Here is a 27,223-nt window from a genome sequence, read left to right on the forward strand (position 1 = left end):
CCCTTATCTGGTCTGAGAGAGCCCCCTGCCAATGCCCCTTATCTGGTGTGGGAGAGCCCTCCCCCCTGCCAATGCCCCTTATCTGGTGTGGGAGAGCTCCCCCTGCCAATGCCCCTTATCTGGTCTGAGAGAGCCCCCTGCCAATGCCCCTTATCTGGTATGGGAGAGCCCCCCCTGCCAATGCCCTTTATCTGGTGTGGGAGAGCCCCCCCTGCCAATGCCCCTTATGCTGGGGTCAGAATGGGACTTGACTTTGCATGAACAGGAAGACCAGCTGAAGCCATCTGACCTGTGCAAAGGGTCTCACAATATGGAAGAAGGCGGAAGTCGGGGATCTTAAAAGTTGCTTGTAATTCCTCAAAGTCTACTATTAGTAGCCCTGGTGTTATCTAATCAGTCTGATATGGATGTGTAAAGAAGGTCACCAGGTGAATCCTCCAGCAATTTAATGAGTTCCTCAGTCAACTTAATGAATGCATGAAAAAGCATTTATTTATTTTTTAAAGCAATTGGGGTTAAGTAACTTGCTCAAGGTTACACGGCCAGGTGTTTCTGGGTGGATGCTGAGTGTCTGAGCCCGGATTTGATCCAGGTCATCCCGACACTGGGGCGGGTGCTCTTACTCGCTGTGCTACCTGGCCACCCCTGAAAAAGCATTTATTAAGCAACTGCTGTGTACCAGGTAATCGGAATACAAGTAGAAAAGTGGGAACAGCCTTGCCTTTCATGGAGCTCACATTGAAGTGGGGGAGATAACAGGTTCAGATGCAGGGTGGGTGGAAAGGTCCATGCTTCCTTAGAGATAGGGACTGATCAGATGGCAATTGGTGGGATCCTGGTGGTTAAAGGGAGGACAGATGGTAGGGCTTAGTGGGCTCAAGAGGAGAGTTCTAAGGCAAGTAGCAAGTGCCCGTCGTCCTTCATCTTATTAGAAAGATTGTAGTGGTGGCTCTCTCCTCTGCTCATCATTTGATACGAATGGCAGTGAGTACAAACCCAAGGGCCCAGTCCACAACTTCTGGGAAGAGAAGGGAGATGGGCCTGAGGGTCAGAGAGGAGGGGGGATGGTCACTGGATTCCCTCCAAAGGGGCTAGTGGACCTTCAAGGGCAACATCCTGAAATAAGAGGAAGGGGGAGGTGGGCACTAGCAGGAAGATTTGGGGGCAAGGGGTGTCTGTAGCATCAGCTCCTTTGGGCCCTCCAGTTCTTGGGAGAGATTGGATGTTAGGTGGTCCAGGCTTAAGGAAATTACAGAGTATGGTCTTTTATTCAGGAAGTATTTGATAGGCACTTTCCCATGCAGTGTGGGCCTGCCCACAGGTGTTTTGCTGAGGAGAGAGGGAATTCTTTGACTGGGGCTAAGGTGGATTTTATTGAGAAGGCAACACTCTCTGGGATCTATAAAGGCAAACTGACAGACCAGCTCTCTCTTCCTCCTCCCCTCTCTGTCCTTGCAGCAGAAGCACACAAGAGAGCTAAAGGTGTTTCGGTTTGACATGAGAGAAGAATTCCGAGACCAGACTTTCCCAGTTCAAGAGATTCAAGCCCCTGGGACACTGATTGATTTCATTCAGAAGCTTATGAACAGGCTGATGGACCAATGTGCCCATCCATTTAGGCCAAGACCATAGGAAGTTTCTTGGGCTGCACCAGTTTTGGGAAGTTGTCTCATGAGTAACTCCAAGGCTGAGGGTTCAGGTACTGGCTTTCGAGAGGGAGATTTCCCCACTAGCATGTTTCTTGGTGAAGGAATAAGATGAAAAACCTGACCCCTGGAGATGAAGGACTGAAGCCACATCATAGAGTGGCGATTAGTTTGAATTACTTGGACAATTCAGATCGGATGTGAAGGGGAATCGCTTGAGCAACATTCCCCAAAGTGTATTTATTTTCCTGGAAGATCACAAGCCACAGGACTGTGGAATGAGCCTTGGTGGGATTGTGTGGGAATGATGGCCTCATCGGCAAGTCAAAGGGCTCGTGATAATAGCTTCGCATTCAGTGTTTGCATTCCTGGGGAAGAGGTGCTGGACAGCTGAATGCATGTGTGTTTCCAGATCTATTATTGACTCTCCTCAGTCTTGAATTTTCTCAGGGTGAAATAAAAGCTGTCCCACACTCTATTTTATGCATTGCCCTGATTACTTATATGGGAATTGAGGACCCCTTTTATTCCACATTTAAAGAAACCTAGATATGAGCCCATCCTAAGTTTTGGAGATTTCAAATAGTGTTTCCAGGCATGGATAATAAAACAAAGGGACTTTAGGATCAATCCTGGTTTGAGAGCCTTGGGTATACTGGGGAGGACCTTTGATCTCTGAAACTCTCTTATTTTGTGTATAAACCTGAGTGTTGTAGCCAAATGAAACTTAGGATAAATTTAACTCTTATGCATGTTTAAAGTTAGTCAATTGTGAGCATAGTATGGGGGTTAGACTTCCCAGCATCTTCCCTGGTCTAACTTCTGTCTTCTTTCTTATCTCTGGAATAATAGTTGAATGTAGACCAGGACCCTTGTCACCCAGAAGAAGTGACTGCTGGTAATATCCGTTGACTCTACCAGATGTAAAAAGGATGTTTTTGGAGCCATAGCTGTAAACTTATTTAACCCCTTAATTTTTTTATTTGAGTCATAACAGGAGCCCAGCTATTATGACCATTGGTTAATCTGCTAACTCTTGTGTTATTAGCTAAGTATCAGTGACAATTCACCTGTATTTTTTATTCCCAGTACATAATCAATAGTTAGTAAGTATGTGTTGATTGAAGTAGATTTGATTCCAAACTCCCCTGAAATCATGATTTTGCTTCAGTACTGAATGAAGCAGTATGATACAATGGAAAGATTGCTGCCTTTGGCATTGGAGGTTGTGGGTTGAAATTCTGGGTTTGCCATTCACTCCCTATGTGGCCTTGGACAAGTTATTTCACCTTTCTCTTGGGATCTCAGCCTTCTCATCTGCAAAATGAAGGGTCTGTGCTTGCCAAATCAAAGAAGGTTTTTGTTCCAATTCTGTGATCTTAAGATGAATGCTCCCAAGGAAATGTGGACTTGTACCATTTTGATCTGAATTCCTATAAGCCCCCAGATCTGACTTGTACACAACCCAAGCACAACTTGTGATTGGGTTGTTTTTCTATGGAGATGTGTGTATGTTTTTCCTGTCAAAGACATTTTGTTTAAAGAATGTAGTCTATACTGTGTTCTGGCCAATGAAGTTATAAGAGGCATTGGTGGGAATTTCTCTCAGCTTGACTCACTCTCTGGACTTTAGAGAAACCTCTGCCCTGTCATCTTCTGATGGCAAAACCCTCTAGCCCAGAGTATCACTTCCTGAGGTGTCTGAGATCTGCTCCTTTCACTCTTGACTTGATTTACTTACTGAATCACCTCCTTACCAGCTGCTTTATTCTCCCTCTCTCTCCCCTTTCTGGGTCCCCTTTATATGTTGTCTTCCTCTTTAGAATGTAAACTCTTTGTGATAGGAACTGTCTTGTTTGCTTGTATCTGTGTCCCCAGAATGGTGTGTAGAACCTGGCACATGGTCAGCACTTTAAATGTACACACACACACACACACACATACACACACTCTCTCTGTCTCTTTCTCTCTCCCACCCCCTTGGTCATCTCCAGTCGTCCTGATGATCTGGTCACTGGACCCGGATGACTGGAGGAGAAAGTGAGTCTGGTGACCTTGCACCACCCTCCCTTGCCCAAATCAGTCAACTGCAAGTCCCGTTATCATTTCCCTGATGCCATTGTTCTCTTTGAAAACGAGGGACAAACACACAACCTCTCCCCTTTCGTTGTGACATTATAGTTTTGGTCTCTGAGTGTGCAGTATTCACTCTTACTCACATATAGGGTTCCTTCATTCAGTAAGCATTTATCATGCCCATACTGTGTGCCTGGCATTGTACTAGATGCTAAGAACACAAAGATGATCTATCTAGTGCAAAGGTAACAACAATAGCATCTACTATGATCCTAGAAATCAGATGAAGGAGAATTGTTTGGGGCTGAATAGTGAAGGGTTGCTGAATAAGGCAATGTTAAGAAGAACCTTGCAAAGGCTGAAACTTTGATTGGTGGGAATGGGGGATTATATACTTTGGGATGAGAGAATGGCACGGATGAAAGTGCAGAGATTTCCAAGGTCTCTATGTTTGGGGAATGGTCAGTCCCCCATTGTTTGGAGCACAGAGCAGGTAGAAGGGGATGATGGCAGAAGCTGCCAGTCCTCTGGGCTCTCATTCTAATGTTATACTTGCCCTCCATGAGAATCCCATAGAAGAGGCTCCATTGATATCTTTACACCACGATCGCCTCCTAATAGAACCCTGCCCATATCCCATTTCCCCTTGTTCTCAGAATCCTGAGGTGGAGGGGCACAAGATATTGTGTGGCCCCCCCACATGGCCATCCAGCCTCTGAGGGGGGTCTCATGGCTGTTCTTACTTCACCTGGAACGACTTCACATGTCTTCCTCTGTCTTGTCGACTTAGATTATCTCTGAAGTTCAGTAATATTCTTCTGCTGATGCTGAGTTTCTTCAGTCTTATCTGACTCTTTATAACCCCATTTGGACTTTTCTTGGCCAAGACACTGGAGGGTTTGCCATTACCTCCTGTATTTTATGACATTCATATATCACAGTTTGGCCATTCTCCAGTGGATGGACCTGAGACACCTGTTTTGTTTCCTGGCACCCTTTGGGGTGTGCAGTGGGCTGTGCTGTGCCCATCTTCCTTAAGACATGGCCCAGGCCATCTTCCTGCCTGTTTATTTCATGGTTCATTGGAAAGAGCAGAAGGCAGAAGTCAGTCCCACAGCAAGGGTGGAGGGCCTGGTGCCCAAAGGGCCCCAGTGCTTTTTGCCAGCGTTGAGACATGGTGCTTGTGCTGTCTGGGCTTCTTCCAGGCTGTGCCCTTTGAGATACACTTTGGCCGGCCTAGAGATTCTCTCACTAAACCCAAGCAGGCTGGGGCCCACTCTGTTGTCTGAAACAATGGTTTCACTGTCACAACAATTACCATGAAACCAAAGCTGCTTTTTACAAAGAAATAATACCTTGTAAAAAAGCAACATTCTAAGAAAATTACATAGCGCCCACTTGATGGAATAATGAGCCCAAGCTTGGGGGACGGCAGTCATGACCTAATGCAATATTTAGAAGGAATATGCTGTATGTAGTTATTAATGTAAAAAGTCACATCCTGCATTCTTCTAATTTGTGGAAAATCTGTCATGAATTGCCAAGGAACCTCTGATTTTTGTACATAACCACATCAGAGATGCTGACTTTCTTTCCCCCCTCCCTTTGCCTTAAAATACATTCTTGTAAATGCTAAATTACTTTCAGACGTGTGATGCCCCTTTAAAAGGTTGGTTTGCTAAGTTTAGCCGTGATGCCTTTTAGAGAATTAACTTTTTTTCCCCAACTTTGCCTCTGAGGAGGAATTGATAAATCGCTCTTTGTCTTGGGGGGAGTGGCTGGTTTGGGGAGGATTAGCGTTGGGAACATTGGGGCCCACAAGGGAAGGAGCGAGGGAGGGAGGCAGCCCATCCCCCCATGGTGCTCACAATGGGTGGGCGGGTCATCCCAGACTGAGGCTATCCCAAGGGAGGAGGCCCTCTGTTCTGCCCCAGTTTGGCTATGGAGAATGGCTGCTACCTTAGGCTCTGTTTGGACATGGGGGAAGGGAATACGCATTTATATAGCCCTTACTGTGTGCCAGATACTATATGAACACTTTACAAATATTATCTCATTTGATCATGAGTCCCATGGGGCATAAGCACCAAGGTGTTATGGTATAATGGAAACATAGGAGACCTAAAGACCCTGGGTTCAAATTCAGCTCTCAGAATCACAGATCTTTGGTTGGGTGGTATCACAGAGCTCATCTGTTTACAGGTGTCAGAAAGAAAAGCCCTACTTACTTCTGTACACCCAACCAGGGGCCATCCGCCCTTTGTTTGCAGACTTTCAGTGAAGGGCATCTCTGCTTTCAGAGAATTACCATCTCTGACCTGCATGAGGGTCATCCAGGTGGGGCCTGGAAGGGGAAGACCAGTGGTTACAGACCTTGACACCTGCATTAGAACACCCTCTAGGCACAGCCATGCTCCTTTTCTTTAGATGTGAATTCAGAGATCCTTGAGTTGGAACTAGGGTGGGGTAGTCAGGAGGATTTCTCTTAAGATGCTGAAATTCAGAGGGGCCTCTGACAATATGTTTGTTATCAGTAGCATAGAAACAACTTGGCACTTAGTTAGTAAATTAAAAGAGGCAGCTGCAAGATGGCGCCTTTGGGTCCCAGTGGGCCGCCTCCATGGCCATGCCATTCTGCTCCCTCATCTTCCAGCCCTAGTTTGGTTGGGTTCTGTTGTCTCAGATGCCCTTCCCCCTTCCCTCCTACACACGCCTCTGCTAGTCAGCCCAATTGAAGGCATGTTTCATGTTGTTTGCCCTGGCTTCTTCCTCTTCTTGTCTCCAACATCTAGGTTAGAACCCACCCAAGTTCCTATCAAAAGGCAGCATCCCTACTAGCTGAGTATGGATCTGTCACTGTTGGCCTGGGTCTAGAAGGTCACTTGTTGAACTTTGTGATTCCATGTTGTGCTGGTTGCAGTGCTTGGCCTGGAACCCGGCTTCAGGAATCAAACCAGACTTCCCTCATGATGACCTTTCAAGCTCCCAGATTGTGAGGCTCCAACAGCTGAAAAGGCCAAGGGGTGAAGCCTGTATCTCAGGCCAGAAGGCCTTGGAGGAGAAGAAGGCCAGTGGGTCTTCACCCCCTACTGCCAAGAACTCCCAGAACGAAGTGGAGAGAGGCAGAGAGTGCTTGGAGAGGCCGCCATTCCCTCCACCTCTGCTTGCATTCCCAGCCTGCCTCCACCCTGGGCTGCTTCTCTCTGTTTCTGCTTCTGATACCATATTTTCCTCCCTTACCAAGTGTAATACTGTGGGAAATAATACATCATTCACTTTTTAAAGTGATGTGACCTTTAGATATCAGTCCTGTGTCAGTTTTAGAGTTTATCGTGGCATGTGGGGGAAATTTTGGATATTTTTTTTTTTCCCAAATGATTTTCCAGCTTGCCCATGAATTGCACAGTGACCTCTGATCCTATGGTACCATAATGATAATAATACTAACAATGCTACTACTAATTACACATATCTAAAGTACTTTAATGTTTGCAGTCATTTCTTTTGAACACCTCCGTGAAGCCAGTAAGGTTATTTGTTATCTACTTTATAGAAGAGGGGGAGGAGAGGGAATAAGCATTTATTAGATGTCTACTATGTGTCAGGCACCATGCTAAGCAATTTACAAATTTCATTTCATTTGATCCATGTAACAAGCCTGGGTGATATTCCCATTTCACAGTTGAGGAAACTGAGGCAAATAGGTTAAATGACTTGTCCTGGGTCACACAACTAGTAATGATCTGGTATATTTTGTCATAGGGTAGCTAGGTGGCACAGTGGGTAACACACAGAGCCTGGAGTCGAGAAGACTCATCTTTGTGAGTTCAAATCCAGCCTCTGACACTTGCTGTGTGACCCTGGGCAAGTCATTCAACCCCGTTTGCTTCAGTTTCCTCATTTGTAAAATGAGCTGGAGAAGGAAATGGCAAACCACTCCAGTATCTTTGCCAAGAAAACCCCAAAGAGGACCATTAAGAGTTACTGGTCAGTGATTGAAACAACTTGACAACAACAGATGTTCTTTCATGTGATTTTTAATAGTTTGCAGTTTTTTTAGAGAACTCTTAATTCATATCCTTTGACCCTTTTATTGAGGCATGGCTTCAGATTGTTGCAATTCTTATGTAAATCATTTTCCAAGTTCCCCTTGCTTCACTCAAGGTACATTCACAGAAGTCTTCCTATGTTTCTCGGAATTTCTTGTTTTCATCATTTCTTACAGCATGGTGATATTCCATCACACTCCTTTCCTCAGCAGCTGGACACTCCCCTCATTTCCAGGTCTCTGCTGCCCCAACAAACCCCTGCTATGAAGATTTTGATATCCGTAGAATCTTTCTTTCTGTCCTTGATTTCTTTGGGACATACTGTATGTCCAGCAGTGAGACCACATGCTTAAATAGTTTGAACAATTTGACCATTGCCCTTTTTTCTTTTTTTTTTTGTGGGGGGCAAAATTCTACATTTGTTTTGAGAATGGTTGGACAAATTCATAAACATTATTCACGTAAAAATTTTTCACTTTAATATAGTTGACATTGTTTCATTTATCTTTTGTCATTTCCTTTATTTCTTATTTGTCTAAGAATTCTTTCACTCAGGTATAGTGGTGAAAGGTGTCTCATTTCATGGCATTTCATTTTTGAAATGATTGGCCTTTAGATGTTGGTTCTGTATCAGTTGGAGTTTATTGTGGCATGTGGGCTAAGTTTCTCTTTTAAACCTTTTTTGTTTTGGTCAAATGGTTTTCCAGCTTTCTCAGCAGTTCCTGTTAAACTGAGATCTTTTGAATATCTCATCTTTTTGGACCTTGGGCCTGGTCAATTGAACTCATCTTCTGGACAACTGAGTGTTGTCTTACTTACTTTTATCTTGGGTATCAGCTTCCTTTTAGGCTCATTCCTTGGCCCCGGGACACAGCTAGCATCAGTGGGTATAAGTTACTGGTGGGGTATAGATTTCAACTTGATGTAAAAACATCCTCATGATTAAAGCTGCCTTCTGGCAGTGGAGTGGGTGACTCACAGGGGCTGATGGGTTCCTCCTCTCTGGAGATTTTCAAGTGAAGACTGTATGACCACTTGTCAGGAATGTTGTAGAGTATGGATCAGATTAAATGGTCTTGGAATTCTCTGTCAGCTCTCAGATAGTGGGATTCTGCAGAGATTCTAACAGGTACAAAGGGTAAACAAAGGTGTTCCAGGTATGGGAATCAGCTTGAGGAAAGCACAGGATGAAGGTGGTGAACGGTCCATTTTGCCTGAAGCACATAGCGTGCACTGGAGACTCACCCAGAAAAGTGGGCTAGTACCAGGCTTTGGAGGCCCTTGAATGCCAAGTGAGGAAGGCTGCCCTTTATTTGATGAGCAGCTTGCACCACTGATTGCAGAGCTTTGAGTAGGAATGACATGACCAGACTCACATACATGCAATGTCAATTTTCATGTCCTTGCATTTTTGGCTGGGAAGATTTTTTCCTTTTGTATATTTTTGTCTTCTTAGATTGTAAAACACTGTCTGTGAAATGAGAAGGGGCTGACTCTCTCCTCCCCCCTTAGGTGGCATGTCTGACCCAAGTGGCGGTGAATTACCTCATTTGTGGAAAGGAAGCCAAGCGCTGGGGCACCGCCCATGGCAGTCTTGTCCCGTACCAGGTACGTACTGAGAGATGCTGCTTTTGGGTGCCATTAATGTCCTGGGCCTACATGTTGTAGGAGGGAGAAGGTTCCACCTGTCATTTTTAACTTCTGGAGCATTCTGTAACGTGCCATTCTTCTGCACAAAGTAAGGTTCCCTGTAGAGACTGGGTTTTGCATGTTTCTTCAGGAGCAGATTAGTAACTAGACCCTGCAGGGGATCAAAGGCTCTTGCTGAAAGTGAGAGACTTTGGAGCTCATGTTACAGCTTGGTCATTTTTAACCAAGAGAAGTTCAGACTGAACAGATTTTAGAAAACATGATTTGTTTCTAAAAATACTTTGTGCATGTTTTTTAAAAAAATTTATTTGTAACTATCATTATAAGGCCAACCCTGATAAAACTGTTGCACAAAACAAAAACACCGAAGCCAAACAAACTAGCATGCTGCCACCCATGTTTGGCAGTGCCCACGGCGTGGAGGTCTTGGAGTCGCTGCCTTTCTTTGGGGGGTGAGGGGAGGGAAATTCTCTTCAGCTTTCTGGAGTCCGGACTGGCCACTGGATGACTCTGAATTCGGACGTCTTCCAGGGCTATTGCTTTACATTACCGTGGTGACCATGAATGGTGTTCTTCCTGTACATGGTGTTGTAGGCTTCTCTGAATTCCTCATTTTTGTTATTTCTTTTTTCACAGCAATATTTCCAAAGGTTCAATAGTTTGTTCAGCCATTTCCCAGCCAATGGGCACCCACTTTGTTTCCTATTTAATTGGGCTACCAGGGAAATCAAAGCTTGGTTTGTTCAAGGCATTAATGATGGATTGTATGATATTCATCCCAGGATGGGGCCAGATGATTATTTGTGTGGGGTATAGTTTTACCTTGGAGAAAAGAAAAGGGTCTGATAGTCACTGTAATTTACTCTGTTCCTTTAATGATGCTTAGAGGTGTAATTACCATGAATTACTTGTAGCATTGTGAATAGAGCTGGGTTTGGAGTCAGCAAGACCTGAGTTCAAATCCAGCCTCAGATACTTGGTTACTATGTGACTCTGGGCAAGTCTTCTAACCATTTTTGGCTTCAGTTTCACCTGTAAAATGGGGCAATAGTAGCACTAACTGCCAGGGTTGTTGTGAGGATAAAATGACCTGATAGAAAAAGCACACTTAGCCCCCTGCCCGGTACATAGTAGGCATTACATAAATGTTGATGCCCTTCCCTCTTAGGTCTGTCTTACCTTTGCTTATCTAGACAAATATGAAAGGGGATTTTAGAAGACCAAAGCAAGGCTCCAAACTGGCCCTCTCTGAATGTTTAAGAGCGTCCATGTTGATGCTTGGCATATAGCTGGAAAATGTTGAAGTGGCTGTTCTGACCCCTCCGCCCAAAATTATTCGTACTGACAAGTGGAACTCATCTCTTTCATTCTTATGGATACTGCATCTCTGACTTTAGGCAGGCCATGTCCTCTCTCCAGGCCTCAGTTTCCCCCTTTGTAAAAGGGAGGTGGAGCAGATGAAATTTTGTGCCACACTTTGCCCATGAAGGGCTGCAGAGAGCTGGTGGTGTTCTGGTGTGTGTATGCGGTCCCTCCCTGCCCCCACAGGATGACTCCCTGGGCATCCTGGGCACATACTGGCCATCTTCACTGAGGACAAAATAACCAAGTGTGAAATTCTATGACTCAGCGTCAAGAGAGTAAAGGAAACTTCTGTACAGAAATGCCCCCAGTCCTCCCCAGGGGCACCAGCGCCCACACAGTGCTGTTCCTCTGGAGGGAAGAGTGGCAGGCACTGTTTCTGTTTAAAACCTGTGGGTGTGGGCACCTTTCCCTTTTCTTTGAGAAGAAAATATTCCACTAATTCAATTAATAAATACTTATTAATTTCCTACTATGGGGGGGGGGTGGCATGGCCTAATTTAGAGAATACTGGACTTGAAGTCAGAAGGTCTGAGTTCAGATCCTGCTTCTGACACTTACTGGCTGTGTGATCCCAGGCAAGCCATCTTTCAGTCTCATTGGCTAAATCTGAAATGGGCCATAATCTCTGCTGGAGAAGGGCCTTTCCATCCTGAACAAAACAGATTTCTGATATCAACACTGAGGTTAGATTTGCTGGTCTAAAATGTAACACACATCCTTGGTGAGGGGGCTGATTGATAGATAAGGAAGACATGGTCTCTGCCCTCAAGGAATTGACTTCAAAAGCCCTTTTCTGGTTCTGGTCATCTAATGCCTAAACAGCTGGCAAATAGTGAAAAATTCAGTCAATCATTTAGTGGTTTCCTAGGGAGGAAATAATGAAAGAAGCAGGGCTTGGCTTTGATCCTCTCCCCTCGCCCATCCTGTGACACTCCTCCTCCTCACTTCCCTTCAGTCATCTCTGCACACGTGATGACCTCATGGCTGCCCAAGGCCTCTTGAGACCTCCCTTTCTCCGCTTTCAAGAACCCCCTAACTCCATTCCTTTCCCCTCCCAAACCTGCTCTTGCCTAGTTGGAAAAGACTTAACCAACTAATTTGAGGTTTCATCATCTTAGAGAACTCTCAGGTGGGCCTGTTCTCTAGTCCCCCAACAAAGATGGTGAGGCTTCTGGGACTCAACAGATACAGCCCAGAGAAGGCTAGAAGCAGGACTTGCCCAGAGTCAGGTGGGTGATATTGGAGACAGGATTTAGACTCGGTCCTTCCTGATCCTAAGCTCCAGGACTCTATCCAATATAGAACATTGCCTCAATGAACTAGTTCATATTAAAGTATAAGTGACTATTATAAAGACTTCCCTTATGATGTCTTTCCAGCATATACCTATTTCAGTAGGAGATGGGGCCCTAAATCAAAGTCATGGATTTCTAATGATAGCACATCAAAGTTCAAAACTGGGTGGATAGAAATATGTTTGAGTAAGAGCAGCTTGCAGTACCCCTCAGATGGGATTATGTCAGCCTTGGCTTTCTCTATCAGCTCTATTGGTTTTACTTATAGAATACCAATTTAATCAGTTCAGCTGGCTGTCCTTACATTTGTCCCTTCACCTCCTCATGTCCTCCTTCTCTTCCCCTCCCCATTCCCCCCTAGCAGTGACTAGAATTTCTGACCTCCTGTAGGCCTCAGTCACGCTTGCTTCACACGCATGTCCTTGCGTGGATGCCAGTGCAGCATGTGGAAGGTCTCTTGGCCGTCCCTTTTCCTTGCTCAGTGAGGAGTCCGTTATTTCTGTGCCCCCACGTCTCTGAGGACATCCTTTATGCTGTTTCTCATGGGTTCCCTCATTTGGGAGGCCTGCTCCTGCCCTCAGGGGCCACCCCACTGCCTTTTGGGTCACTTTCCACCTCCATGTTTTAGATGCTGCAGTATTCCATGACTGTGGCCACGAGGCTTTGTCAGGAGCATATTGATCCTGGAAAGTTGAGTTTTGTTTCTGGGAGAAACTTTGGGCCAATGAGAGCAGCTCCAGCCTCCTTAGGGCCATTTCCAGCTCTAGGCCAAGCTCTCTGCCCACCTGCAGTGTCCATCCCAGACCAATGTACCGATGCACCCGCTCTGTCGCCTTTGGCATCCTGTCATCAACTTTGGACATTCAGCTGTGACTATTTACTGAGTGCTTTTGAATGAAGGGCTCTGGGCTAGAAACTATAGGGGACACGAAGCCTTTGACCTCTGTGGAGTGGACAAAGTGGGGGCAGAAAGACAGAGGCTCCTGTGGGCGAAAGTCCTAGACTCTCTCTCTCTTCAAGACAGAAACAGATTCTTCACGGACTGGTTTGTTTGGAGCTTTAGCATGCACGGGAAACAAGAGAAGGTTTATGAGGGTCTTCCTGTATCAGCCCAGAATCATCACGTTTCCTCTCCAAGGAGACCTGGTCAGGGCACTGTGATTAAGGGATAAATGCCGATTTGGGCTGACTGTAACTTACATACCAAGATGGGCTCAAGATATGTTTATAAACCCTGGTCTGTTTCCAATTTTTAAAATAGATTTGGAGACTATTTTTATGGGTGAATGCCAGGATAATTATCGTTCCAATTTTAATAATAGAAACAGTTTAGTGCCTAATCTGACTTGTCTGTATTTTGAGCTGAAAGCCTACAGTGGATGGCTCTCGGGGTCTCAGAAAATTAGGGCAAAAGAGGGCCCTCTGTTCATCTCCTTAGGCCTTTGTTAAACCCCTTCTGAAACTCTATCCTTATTTGTCTTATTCCTGTCCAGATCTGCAGTGCTACATGCACTGATTGTAGGGTATTAGTGGACTGGAAGCAGATTCCCGAAAGGTAGGATGCTCGCTTTTCCCGGATAGCCAGCTCCTCATTGCTCAGGAGGATCAGCCAATTTGGACTCTTTTGTTCTGTTCTTTTCTTTGGCCACCTGATTTTTGGGTATTTTGCACTTCATTTATCATTTCCCTCAGGGATATAAAAACAGAAGAAAATCCAAAGCAGGCAGTTTTTCTACTTATTAGCCACCTTGTCTTGAGTTTTCCCAGAGATAGGCTGAAATCAGAGATTATAAAATCACTTCAAAGACTGTTTTTGGATTACCTATGCAACCTTGATTTCTCATTGCCGTGCAAATGGTGGCTGGGAGTCACCTTCCTTTTTACATTGTGCCTCTTCTAATCTCTGGTTAGCTTTTAAAGGCCCATACAGCCTGGATCCCACCTATCTGTCCAGCCTCATTGGACACCACTCCTCCTAGGGATGTGTGTATGTGTGTGTGTGTGTGTGTGTGTGTGAATAATATATCTATCTATTAATTTGTTTGTCTATTAATCTATTTGCTTATTAGTGTATTAATATATTCATTTATATTATATATATTTACAGTTATTTTATATTTACTTACATATTTTTATTTACTTGTAGTCTCCCTTATTAGGATGTAAACTTTCTGGGAGTAGGGATTATTTCACTCTTTGTACTTATATCCCTTGGTACAATACCTGATACACAGAAGGTGCTTAATATATATTTGTTGATTGTTAGATTTTTAGGCCCTACTGTGTGCCAAGCTCCGTGCTGAGTATAGGTCATAAGAAGACCTAAAGGAAACAATCCTCACTTTTAAGGAGCTTGCATCACATGGGGGTAAACTATATACAAGCATATTCAAGATCAGCATGAGTGGACATTTTGAGGGAGTCACCAACCCAGCTGTTGAGGGATGGGGAGGCCTCACATGGACGGTAGCCCATGGCCGGGGGAATGTTCATTGTATTTTCTTTTTAATTCTTTCTTTTCTTTCCTTGTGGGTAAATGTAGAGGTTTGAAAAGGATAGAAAGTAGACTGTGATTTCATTAAACTGGAGAAGTCTGTTGAGGAAACTCCGTTGGCCATACAGGTTGACACTTCTCTGAGAGAGATGTCTGCGTCCTGAGAGGTTTAAGGACCTCGGTGTGGCAGAGGGGCCTGGGAACCAGGGCTCCTGGAATCGGAGGTCAGTTCTCCATCTCTTTTGTACTGCTGCCCCCCAGAGGATTGAATAATAACGTATCAATCATAATGAGAATTTCCTAGCTATGTGACCCTGGGCAAGTCACTTAACCTCTGACTGCCTCAAATGGGGATGGATATTAGTAGCTCCTCCCTCCCAAGATTGTTGTGATATGAGATATTAGTATAATACCTAGCATCGTGCGGGCACTATGCTTCTTTCATTCTTTTGACTCAGTTTCCTCATCTGTAGAATGAAAGAGTTAGATTCAGTGGCCTCTACAGGCCTTCCAGTTCTAAACCTACATGCCCAACACCATCACAGCTAGGACAGATGACACGGTATCCCTTACAGTGAAGCTTCCTGTCAGTCCTAAGTGATATGGGCATTATACTGCTGAGTTACAGATGTGGAAACTGAGGAGCAGCCAGGGTTTGGGGGGCCCCAGAGGAGGGTCCCTGAAGGCTGCATGCCAGGCTTTTCCTGCTCCCAGCTTCACCCTCTTTCCATATTTCCAAGCTGAGCCTGGGCTGGTGGGTCGATAATGCCCTGTGCCTCCAATGTCTGTTGAGGCATGTTGCCAGTGAGGACCAAGGCAGCCTGAAGCTGGGGGGTCCATCCTGGCTGGCGCCATTGTGCCCTCTCTGTAGTGGGGCCCAGTGGCGCTTCATCGAGTAAGACAATCTAACTTTGGAGGAGAGCTGAGCCTTTCTGTGGTTGCGCTTTAGAAACTCGCCAGGTGTTGATTGGGGACTTGAACAAAGACAACAGGATCCAGATGGTGAGATTGTTTTCTTAACCCCAGAATGTAAATGGCATGCAGCGCGTGAGCAGCTTGTTGCAGGACAGACCCATTGCAGCCATCACGCTAGGCCAGGGACCAAGCCTGGAAAGCTTCTTGAGACAGATGTGACCCACAGTTGTGCTTGGGTTAGCAGGCGCCTCTGCCTCGCTCCCGGGCTCTGGACCCACTTGACACCAACTCAGAGGATTGGAAAAATATGCTTGTGGGTTTCTCTTCCTAATGATTTTTTTTAAACAAACAAACAAAAAAAAAACCCCAAGCATCTTTATGGAGCCTTTTTGTTTTTACATCATCAAATCCAGTGGATTCTTATCTGTCTGGTGTTGCTTTGACACCCACTATTCCAGATCTTGAAGATATTACTGTGGGACCGGTCTGCTGGGGTATTTAGGCCTGAGGCTCCCGTTTTCAGTTAGCGGTAGGAGTAAAATAGGTCAGGTCTTTCATTCCTCCCCCAGATGTTATGGCCGGCTTTCCTAGCCTCTCCTGTTGCTACCACTTGTCCCTTTATGAATCACAGGATGGAGATAGTGCTTGTCTGTTTTGATCAGATCAGGACATTTTCCTCCGAACTCCAAACTGCTACCCTGGGAAGGCAGGACACTCTCCCCTCACGCTGACATGTGATTGCCAGGCTTGATCAATGACCACCTCTTGGTTCTTCCTTTGCAAACCATTCATGACTTAGCCCATCCCAAAGGATCATGGATCTGAGCTAGGAGGGACTCTAGCCATCATCTAGAGCAGTGTCCTTTTACAAGGAGGGAAACTGAGGCCCACAGAGGTCATACAACTTTCCAAGGTCACCCAGGTCATGAGTAGTAGAGGGAGGATTTGAATCCAGGCCCTCTAACTGCAAATCTAGCACTTTCCCCCACTGAACACTTCTCTTTTGATAGTATTAGCCCCAAAACGATACTATGCTAGAGCCTGTAATTCTTATGTTAAAATGCCAGTGGAAAGAATCCATAGTAGAATTAATGCCATGGAGGACAGAATGGCAGAGGAAATGGTGAAGAAATAATTGAAATGGAAGAACGTAAGGAGGTGACACCAGTGGTCAAGGAGGTGATGCCGCTGGTAGAGGAGGTGACTCCAGTGGTCAAGAAAGTGACACCACTGGTAGAGGTGATGCCAGTGGTCAAGGAGGTGACACCGCTGGTAGAGGAGGAGATGCTGATGGTCAAGGAGGTGATGCCGCTGGTAGAGGAGGTGACGCCAGTGGTCAAGAAGGTGACACCGCTGGTAGAGGTGATGCCAGTGGCCAAGGAGGTGACGCTGCTGGTAGAGGAGGTGACGCTAGTGGTCAAGAAGGTGACACCGCTGGTAGAGGAGGTGATGCCAGTGGTCAAGAAGGTGATGCTGATGGTAGGCGAGGTGATGCCAGTGGTTAAGGAGGAGATGCTGATGGTAGAGGAGGTGACGCCAGTGGTCAAGTAGATGACGCCGCTGGTAGAGGAGGTGACGCCAGTGGTCAAGAAGGTGACACCGCTGGTAGAGGAGGAGATGCTGATGGTCAAGGAGGTGATACTGATGGTAGAGGAGGTGATGCCAGTGGTCAAGAAGGTGACACCGCCGGTAGAGGTGACGCCGAGGGTTTAGATATTCTGGGCTTTGGTGGATTCAGTCCTTCATTCAGCAAGTGTTTATGAAGTACCTGCTATGTGCCAACAATGATATTAGGTTGTGTGGACTCAGAGACAAAAGTGTATGCTCCCTGCCCACAAGGAGCTCACGTTCTCTTGCAGGAAACAACATAGACACATATGAACAAATTCAAAATAAAGAACAGTGGCTTTGGGGTCAGATCACTTGGGCAAATCATCTGATTGGGTGAGGTTCACCCTTGGGGCCTTCCTCAGTTTCCTCATCTTTAAAATGAGGGGGGGGGGTTGGACTGGATAATTTCTGAGGTTCTTTATAGCTCTCAATCGGTGATTCAGTGATCTGGTGAACCTGTGAAAGTGATGGATTTTGGGGTCAAGTCAAAGAGAAGAAATGCCAGGATTTGAGGGGATACCCAGATGATTTTGAAGAAGAAAACAATGTGGAAACCATCTAGCTTAAAAACTGAGGCATAGTGAGGTTAAGTGATTAGCCCAAGATCACAAGGTAGTAAATAACAGAGTGAGGATTTGAACCTGGAGCCTCTGACTCCAGAGTCAGTGTTCTTTCCACTAAATGTCACACAAATTATATAAGAAAACTTCCCAGCAACATTAAAAAAGTGACATTTTAGAAACAGAGAGAACCACAACAAGGAGAAACTGAAAATTCAATTTACTCTGGGGACATTTTCAGCATCCAACTGGGGAACCACGACCAGGAAACATTCTTGGTGGCAATTGGAGGAAGGGTGACATTAGCTAGGAAAGAGCATTTGGTTGATTCTCCAACATTTTTTAATAGTGTTTTATTTTTTCCAATTACACGTAGAGACAATTTTAAACATTCACTTTATAAAAAATTTTGAGCTCCAAATTTTTTCCCTCCCTCCTGCCCTTTTTCCTCCCTCCTCCCTAAGATGGTAAGCAATCTGATATAGATTAAATATATACAATCATGTAAAACATATTTCCAGATTAGTCATGTGGTGAAAGAAGAAACAGACCTAAAGGAAAAAAAAAACATGAAAAAATAAAGTGAAAATATATGCTTGGATCTGCATTCTGATTCCATCAGTTCTTTCCCTGGATGTGGATAGCATTTTCCATCATGAGTGTTTTGGAATTGTCTTGGAACATTGTATTGCTGAGAAGGGCTAAGTAATTCGTAGCTGATCAAATTAAATTGTTGCTGTTATTGTATATGATGTTCTCCCTCGTTCTCTTCACTTCACTTTACATAAGTTCATGTAAGTCTTTCCAGGTTTTTTGAAATTCACCTGCTCATTATTTCTTATAGAACAGTAGTACCATGTTTCCCCGATAATAAGGCCCATCCCGAAAATAAGCCCTCCCCTTACTGTGTAAGATTCCTCGAAAATAAGCCCTCCCCCTAAAATAAGCCCTATTGAGATTGCTACTGTAGTGAAGGTGACCCCCTGCGCTACGAGCTACATTACGGTACCCTCTGTATGCACCGTCCCTCCCCCCCCGGGTGAAACGCACGCCGCGCTCCGAGCTGCATCCAGTCAGAGCTGCAGCAGTGAGCGCGTCATCCTGTTCTTCCCCAGTGATTTGCTTATTGAATAAAGGTACATTTTTTTGTTCATATTTACCTGTTTATTAAAATTGCTGTCAATGTTCATTAAAATAAGCCCTCCCCTGAAAATAAGCCCTCTGGTGTTTTTCTGTCCAAAAAAAAAAATAATAAGACAGTGTCTTATTATCGGGGAAACACGGTATTCCATTACATTCATATGTCACAATTTGTTTAGACATTCCCCAATTAATGGACATCCCCACAATTTCCAGTTCTTTGCCAAATAAAAAGAACTGTTATAAGTATTTTTATACATGTAAGTCTTTTTTCTTTTTCTTTGATTTCTTTGGTATACAGACATAGTAGTGACATTGCTGGATCAGAGGGTATGCACAGTTTGGTAGCCCTTTGGGCATAGTCCCAGATTGCTCTCTATAATGGTTGAATCAGTTCACAACTTTACTGACAACACATTAGTGTCCCAATTTTCCTACACCCTCTCCAACATTATCATTTTCCTTTTCTGTCATGTTAACCAATCTGATAGTTGTGAGGTGGTACCTCAGAGTTGTTTTAATTTACATTCTCTAATTAGTTATGATTTAGAGCATTTTTTCATATGACTATAGATATCTTTGATTTCTTTATCTGAAAATTGCCTTTGACCATTTATCAATTGGGGAATGACTTGTGTTCCTATGAATTAGACTCAGTTCTCTATATATTTTAGAAATGGGGCCTTTATCAGAGACATTTGCTATAAAAATTGTTTCCCAGCTTTCTGTTTTCCTTTAATCTTGGTTGCATTGACTTTCTTTGTGCAAAACTTTTAAATTTAATATAATCAAAATTACCCATTTTACATCTCATAATGTTGACTCTTGTTTGGTCAAAAATTCTTCCCTTCTCTATAGATAAGATTTTTCTAAAGAGTCAAGATATGACTGAGGAAGCTGGAAATATATATGTCTGCTGTCTGTCTACCTAAAACGTTATAGGCCTTCAGTATAGAACCAATTATTTTCTAAGAAATTTTTCATTTTAATTGAAAACCAAAGATGATCATTTGATCATTTAAGATCAAGGGGGGTTTTGAATGCCATGCTGGGTGCTGCCACCAACTTCCCCCCATCCCTGAAAATTAATTCGGTCCATGTTAATCCAAAGCTGTAGTTCTAGGCCATGGTTTATAATTAAATGAACATTTCTAAATGTAGAGATAATTATGCTGCTCTAGTCTTGCTAGGAGACAAATGTGTTCTTGATTTCCAAACCTGGTAATGATGAAGTTGAAAAAAAGATATCAGATATTGTTTATTAGTTTTTTGTTTTTGCCAAGACTTGTTCAGGACTTGTCTCCCAGCAAAGAAAACCCCTCCACCTCTGCAGGTGGGCACCTTTCCTGTCACTGAGAGTCTTATGGAGTCACTTGAGGGCCTTTGAGATGGGTCACCCAGTGGCAATGTCTTGGAGTAATGGTTTGAAGCCAGTGCTCCTGAAGTCACTGTACGGTGCCTATTTTGATGAGTATTATAACACATTGGAAAATAGAATATAGAAATAACCCAGCTCTGCCAACTGTTTATCATAAATAGGTAAGATTTATATGGTTCAATATTAGAAATATAATCAGTATTAAAACATGGGACTTTGGTGACTCAATCATGTAAGGCAAGGCTCAGTATTCAGAGTAAGTCCCAACCTTTGTAAAATGCAGTCACATAGGAGCAGTGATGGTAGACAGCTTGGCCTTCCACCTACCTCTACTGATGCTGATGTATTTCTCATTGAAAATGCCAGGTGCCCACCTGGAAGCTGAGGCCCCCCCAGCCTTTCCCACTGATTGCCTCCACTTTGCCTCTGCCCAGCCTCTTTAGGGCTCATGATCTGTGTCCTGTCTCCATACTCACTGCTCCCAGATATCCACATGGCACACAATCTATTCTGACAATTGGTATAATCATATTCATATAATCAAATAATTTTTCTATTTCTCTTATTGATATGACTCAAAGCATGAGAAAATAATCAAAGGAATAAACCTCGAAAGAAAAGGCAGGAAAATATATCTATTTGTAGATGACGTGATCGTGTATTGGAAAAAAAAGGACCAGGGTTTGCTCCTTTTCCTGGCTTTCCTTGGAGAACTGGAGCCCAGAGGAACCCGATCCAACCTTTCTTTGAACATTTTGGAATCTGACTTCCTCAGATCCAGGGGGTTTGTCAGATGTTTGCTCCTTTTTCTTCCTCTTTCCCAAGTTTGGAAGTGTGGGATCACTTTCCCGAAAAGATCCCATCTTTTCATCTTGAGCCTCTGGTTGGTCTTTGTTGGTGACAACCAGCTCCAGGCTTCCTTTTCAGCTCCTGCCATTTCCCTTTTGGACTCCCTTGTCCTTCTGTCCACCTCTTCTCTTCCTCTTCCTCCTCCTCATTCTCTACCTCCCTCTCCTTGTTTTCCTCCACCTTCTCTCTTCCACCTCCTTCCCCCTTCTCTCCCTTTTGGACTTCCATGTCCTTCTGGATTGTTTCTTTGACTCGCTCCTCTGGAGACCTGCTGAGCTCCATTGCCTTCAGTTCTGACCTTTTTGCTCTTACAGGGGAATGAATGCTGGATTTAAACCTCCCCTATAAAGCCCATTGGCACTTTGGCCAAGTGGCCAAGTCACTCTATCTCCTGATTTCTATTTACTTCTTGGAAAAGTGAGGGAGTTGGATGAGGCAGCCTCTCAGGGCCCTTTTGGCTCTTGGTCTATGACAGAGATAGATCCACCCACCTCCTGCCTTTTCTCAGGTCTGACCTGCCTTCTCCTCCTTAATCTCTTCTTCTCCTCCTCCTCTTTTTCTACCTCCTTTTCCTGTCTTCCTCCACTTCTTCTCTCTTCTACCCCCTCCCCCTTATTTTCTTTCTCTCCCTTGTTGTCCTCCCCCTTCTCCTCTACCATTTCCACCTCTTCCTCCTCCTCATTCTCTACCTCCCTCTCCTTGTCTTCCTCCACCTTCTTTCTTCTACCTCCTTCCCCCTTCTTTTCTTCCTCTTGCTGTTCTTCTACTCTGAGTCAGATAAACAAGGTACAAGGTGCCAGTTTGTGGCCCAGTGGTTGCTAACAGACTGAACGTGGCCTGAGGGAGATGTTCCATACATGAATTTTCTAATTTTCCTGACTTGAAATACCAACAGAAAAAAACAAAAGGAGTGAGGCACTCTCTCTCCCCTTCACACGAACTCTCTGAATAAGGTGGGCTCTTCTGGGAGGTTGTGGGGCTGGCATTGCCATCCTTTGATTTCCTTGGTTTAGGTGATGCCTTTTGCCAACCGATCTGGGAGCCATCTGTGTGGCTTTGGAGCTTGGGGGCCCAAAGAGGTTACTGACCTGTCAGGGTCACGTGGGCAGAACTGACCCCAGGCCTTCTAATGCCTGCTTCTGTTGGTGAGGTGTATGGGGCAGAGGAAGTGCTCTGAGGGAATGCCTCGTGCCTTCCCTCTCCCCTTTCTTCTCAGTCTACTCTCTTTGGTGAAACCACAGATGCTTAAAAATGCCCGACTCCATCGCATTTAAGAGGAGTCTGATTTATGTCCATAAGAGCTTTTTAAATTCAGCTTCTAAACAGTCTCTGACCTCAATCAGACTGAAGTTTGCAATACCAAAATGATGTTCTCCCTTCTCTGAATCACTGATGGGTGAACTGGGGGAAGTGCGTTAGGGAACACCCTGAGTGAGGCTTGGCTTTGCTCACAGTAGTGGCGGCCGTTCCTCTGATTTCTTACTGTGGGATCAGTTTTCCTGTAAGCGCCTTTTACTTGTTTGCCCTCCTGTCACCTGGTGGTGGAGAGGGAGGCCTATCCCTTCCCTCTGTCTGGGCCCCTCAGTGCCAAGAGTGTGGCCCAAGGACCATCTCCCTTGGAAAGATGCCTTGGGATCCAGGGAGAAGAGGATTTGGTAATCCTGGAATGGAGCAATGTGCTGGTGGGTTATTTAAACAAACAGTTCTTACTAAACAGTTGTTTCTTCCTCCTGAACATTCTATAAGTCTGATTATTGGGGTGGGGGTAGGAATGGAGGAAGCACATGCATTTGGGGTTGGGGTTGAAAGAGGGTTTAAATCCCCAGAACTGCTCAAGCCCTCAAATATGTTAGAGCTGGGAAGGGACCTATGGGAGCATCTGGTTAGCCCAACTTCTTGATTTTACAGGGAGGGAAACTGAGGCCTTAGATCAGGGACTTTTCCACAGAAATAAATTAACTCATTGAACTCTTCTTGAAATTGAAATTGAGACTGAACTTCGTCAGATGGAGTCCAAGTCTCACAAATTGTTCAGCATGGAAGGGATGACCTTGGAGATCCAAGAAGGGGTAGGCCTCTCTCCCTTCCCCATAGCCTGGGCAGCAGAGCCTGGGCCCTGAGAGGAGAGGCTTGGGGCCCCTCTCTGTAGACAGCTGCTACTGCGGTGTCCACTTCTGCCCTCCTCTCGCCTCACTGGTCTCCCTGACTCGGGCCCCATCCCCAGAAGGCTCTTCCTTCTCCCTCTGCCATCGATCACTTTCACTGGTGCTGATTGCAGCAACTCTCAGCTCAAATGCCACCTTCTGTAGGAAGCTTTCCCAGTCCCCACCTGCCAAGACCTTGTTTCAGAGATGGCCTCCCATTTATTCTGTTTATATCCTCCGTGGGCTTTCCTAATTAAACTATTTGGCAAGTTCAGCCTGCCTTTCACTGTCCTACCTCGGCAACTTCTAGGGAAATGAGTCAAGTCAAGATGTCAGTTCACATTATCATTATTTTTAATATTGACTCAGATATTTGCTAGCTGTGTGACCCTGGACAAGTCATTTAACCTCTTCCTGCCTTGGTTTCTTTAAGTGTAAAATGAGGTGGTTGGACTTGGTGGCCTCCAGGGTTCCTTCCCACCTCACTGCTGGCCACTCTGCCAAGCATCCAAGATATGCTGAAACTCTGGCCGCTCCCTTCGCTTGGTCAGCTTCTTGTTAACCAAGGAAAGGCAAAGACATTCCATGCGCTTGAGGAACACACCTTGTGATGGGGGAGACAATGTGTGGATCCCTGGGTATGCAAAGGGAAGGCGCTATGGGGAAAGGCCTCTTGCAGAAGAGGGGTTGGAGTTGGGTCTCTACAGAAGCCATGAGGCAGAGGGGAAGAGACAGAACATCCCAGGCATGGGTAACTGTCTGGGCATGAAGGTAGGCATCCATCGATGTACGCATCCACCAATGAGGGCATTCATTGGTGTGGGCATCCACTGGTGTGGGCATCTGCTGATGTGGGCATCCACTGACGTGGGCATTCATTTGTGTGGGTATCCACCTGTGTGGGTATCACTGGTGTGTCCCGTGTGCAGGATAGCGAGGGAGTCAGTGTAGCCGGATTGTGAGAGGTGAGCAAAGGAGGAAGTCTGGAAAAGCCAGTTACAGAATAAAACCTTTAGTACCCGAAAAGCTGAGTGGACGCTGCTGGAGAGAATTTAAGGGTGAATGCTGAACAAAGCTCACCTCATATTTGGACTCAGACTCCTTTTACTGGGGGATCACAAGGAAGAAGCTCTTAGGAACTTGGGTCTGGTCTTGTGGAAGAGGAAAATATTCTGAAGGCGCCACTGTATTTGGTCTGATTGGGATTTAGCCCCCAAATTATCTTCAGGCGCCTCCTTCCTCTTAGGGGAAAAAGCAAGGTTGTTGTTATTCAAGGCAGTGGCCACTAGATGTCACCCTTGTAATCCCATAATGGGGCCATGTTTCTCTATGCGTCTGTGGTCTGATCAAGGCAAATTGTCAAACCATTAGGTAGCTGTTTAATGGAAATAAAAAACAAACCTAGAAACCTACAGATACAGCTCTGGGAGGGACACCTTCAGCGGTGCTGATTGCCACAAGGAGTAAAGTTTGAGCTTTCTGTCAAAACAGGTTACTCCATGAAGTAGAAAGCTCTTCCTTTGGTGGCTCCAAGGCTAATCAGAGAGTTGTGGAGGGGAGGAACATTGTATCCAATCAGTGCTTCTGCCCTCCTGGCTACCCTCAGACAGCTTTGAATTAAAAGCAGCCCCTGTAGCAAATATACACACACATATGTATATATAATTATGTATGTACGTGTAAATTTCATATATAGACATAAATTTTATTTATATATGTATAAATACATATATATGTACATATAATACATATACATATGTACATATATGGAAAGAGAATCCATTCCCCATATAGCTATATCTATATTCATTTTTTTTTCCTCCAACGGGAGATGGATTCTCTTTTGGATTTGGGAGATATCCTAAGGGTTGTTTTGTAAAGAGGGCAGGGGCCACTTTTAAATTATTTATTTATTTTTAAATTTTTATTTATATATTGCTTTTTGGAGGGCAATTGGGGTTAAGTGACTTGCCCAAGTTCACATGGCTAGTAAGTGTTAAGTGTCTGAGGCTGGATTTGAACTCAGGTCCTTCTGACTCCAGGGCTGGTGCTCTATGGTGGCTCTGTGCCACCTAGCTGCCCCCAGGGGCCACTTTTATTGCAAAAAGAAAGCAGATCTCAGTCTTCCAGGGAGTCCTAGACATTGAGGTGGGTAGACAGGACCTAACAGGTGTGCCAACAGTCTGTTAGGAGGATGGGACCCCATGTTCCTGGGAGGCCCTCCCTGCCCCCTAAAGTCCTGCTCACAGTAATCTGATGTTCACACTGGGGGTGGGGGTGGGAAGGAACTGGAAAGGTTAGAGACCAAGCTTAGTAAATTCCATATTCTAGATGGGTGCCCAGAAGTCATAGCAGCTTGAAAAAACGTGGAATTCTTGAGCTAAATAGTTCATTTCTTTTAAGGTTTTTTTCTTCCAAAAAAAGTTGATGTAATTTCCCCCCCTCTTTCATTCCATCTCATTAGTAAAGATAAGATTCTGGGAAGAAAGTGGCTTTTTTTTTTTTTAAACTGGAGTGAGGGGGGTGGGGCAGGGAAAAGGAGGAAGGAAAGGAGGAGAGGACAGAAATACGCAATCGAACTTGGCGTCCAGCAGAGAATGTCCAATTTGTTTGAGTGAAAGTTTCTGATCTTTGTGGAAGCACCACAGTTCTAGCTTAAACCTTACGTTTTTTGGTGTGAAATATTCAAGGAAGCCTGGGTTGGCACAAACATCTTTGCCACTGGGCCTAAGCTCAAGAATATTTGCCTTTCTAGTCATTTCCCAGGATATTGAAGGCCACTGGGGAGGTGGAGAGCCTCCAGAGGAGGCTATCTGCAGTGGTGAAGGTCCTTGAGTTGTCATCATGAGGGGATGTTTCTCCTGGGGAAGGGGAGATGTGGTTGTGACTGATTGTGTTGGAGGGGCTGGTTCATGGATGACCACAGAGACTCCAGCACCTCCCACTTTCCCCCCAAAAAAGTACCTTCCATTATTTCTAACTTCATGTTACATACTCGCATATAGACATGTTGTCTCCCTCTATAGAAGGGAAGCTTCCTGAGGACAGGGGCTTCTCCATTTTTTCCCTTTGTATCCCCAGAGTCAGTCAGGCACCAAATATTTATTGAGTGTCTACTATGTTCCAGACACTGGGGAAGCAAGGAAGGCATGAGTCAGCTCCTGCCCCAAGGAACTGGCGGTCTAATGGGAGAGACACCGTACAGGCACCTCTGTGCAACTGAGATGTTCCTCTTCTCCTGAACAAGGATAATAGCAGTGTCGACATCCCACATGTGCGGGGAGGGTCAGACCAAATACTACGTAAAGTACTTTACAAACCTTGAAGTGCCTTGTATATGCTGCCTACCAATCTATCATCATTGTCACGGTAATTGTCCTTTAGTATGGCAGGATTTAGACCAGAAAGGGACCTTTAGAGGTCATTATAAGTGTACAAGCCCCTCACTTTACAGATATAGGTAGGTGCAAGGTTTGAGGTCCCCTCTGCTGCTTCTGACCTTGGGCAAGTGGCTAAACCTCTCTGGCCTCAGTTTCCTCATCTGTCACATGAGAAGTTTGGGCTAGCTGGCCTCTGCGGTCCCTTCTGGTACTACTTCTATGAGCTCTGCCCCTTCCTAATTTGACCTCTCTGGCTAAGTGACTGCCCAAGGTCACCCAGGACCTGACTGGCAGAGCCAAGATTCGAACTCAGGTCCCTGACCTCCAGGGTCATAACGCTACACACTCATGCTCTTATGGACATAGTTGTCTCTTCTCTTTTTTTGCTCCTGGATTCTCAATTAGACTCTTCAGTTAGTGGGATTTTTTGCAGATTTCTCTGTAATAATCATAGTTTTTTGTTTGTTTAAATAATTACTTTCTGGCTTTCCATGGAGGCCTGTGTCAGAGTGATTCCTCCCAATCCTTCACCATAGAGCTAGGGCCTCGGTGCATCCTGAGTCCAGGGGACCTGAGGGCAGGAAACGTGAATCATCATAATGTGTGTGTGTGTGTGTGTGTGTGTGTGTGTGTGTGTGTGTGTGTGTGTGTGTGTGTGTATGTGTGTGTGT

General features: G+C 45.0%; 1 protein-coding gene across 3 annotated transcripts in view; it reads left to right on the forward strand.

Annotated features, from left to right (window-relative positions):
* The window catches only part of SUGCT (succinyl-CoA:glutarate-CoA transferase), a 667,680-nt gene that overhangs the window by 116,389 nt on the left and 524,068 nt on the right, over positions 1–27,223 (forward strand). For all 3 annotated transcript variants that reach the window (XR_011167603.1, XM_069084394.1, XM_069084395.1), the window contains exon 9: positions 9,284–9,379. Coding sequence is in view for 2 of the 3 variants with exons in the window: in XM_069084394.1 (XP_068940495.1) it covers positions 9,284–9,379 (96 nt within the window). In the remaining variant the exon portion in view is untranslated. The remainder of the gene's footprint in view (positions 1–9,283; positions 9,380–27,223) is intronic.

The sequence above is a fragment of the Petaurus breviceps genome, unplaced genomic scaffold, assembly GCF_028583685.1.
Source record: "Petaurus breviceps papuanus isolate PSGF00001 unplaced genomic scaffold, PetGlider_PUasm1.0 174, whole genome shotgun sequence".
Taxonomy (NCBI): domain Eukaryota; kingdom Metazoa; phylum Chordata; class Mammalia; order Diprotodontia; family Petauridae; genus Petaurus; species Petaurus breviceps.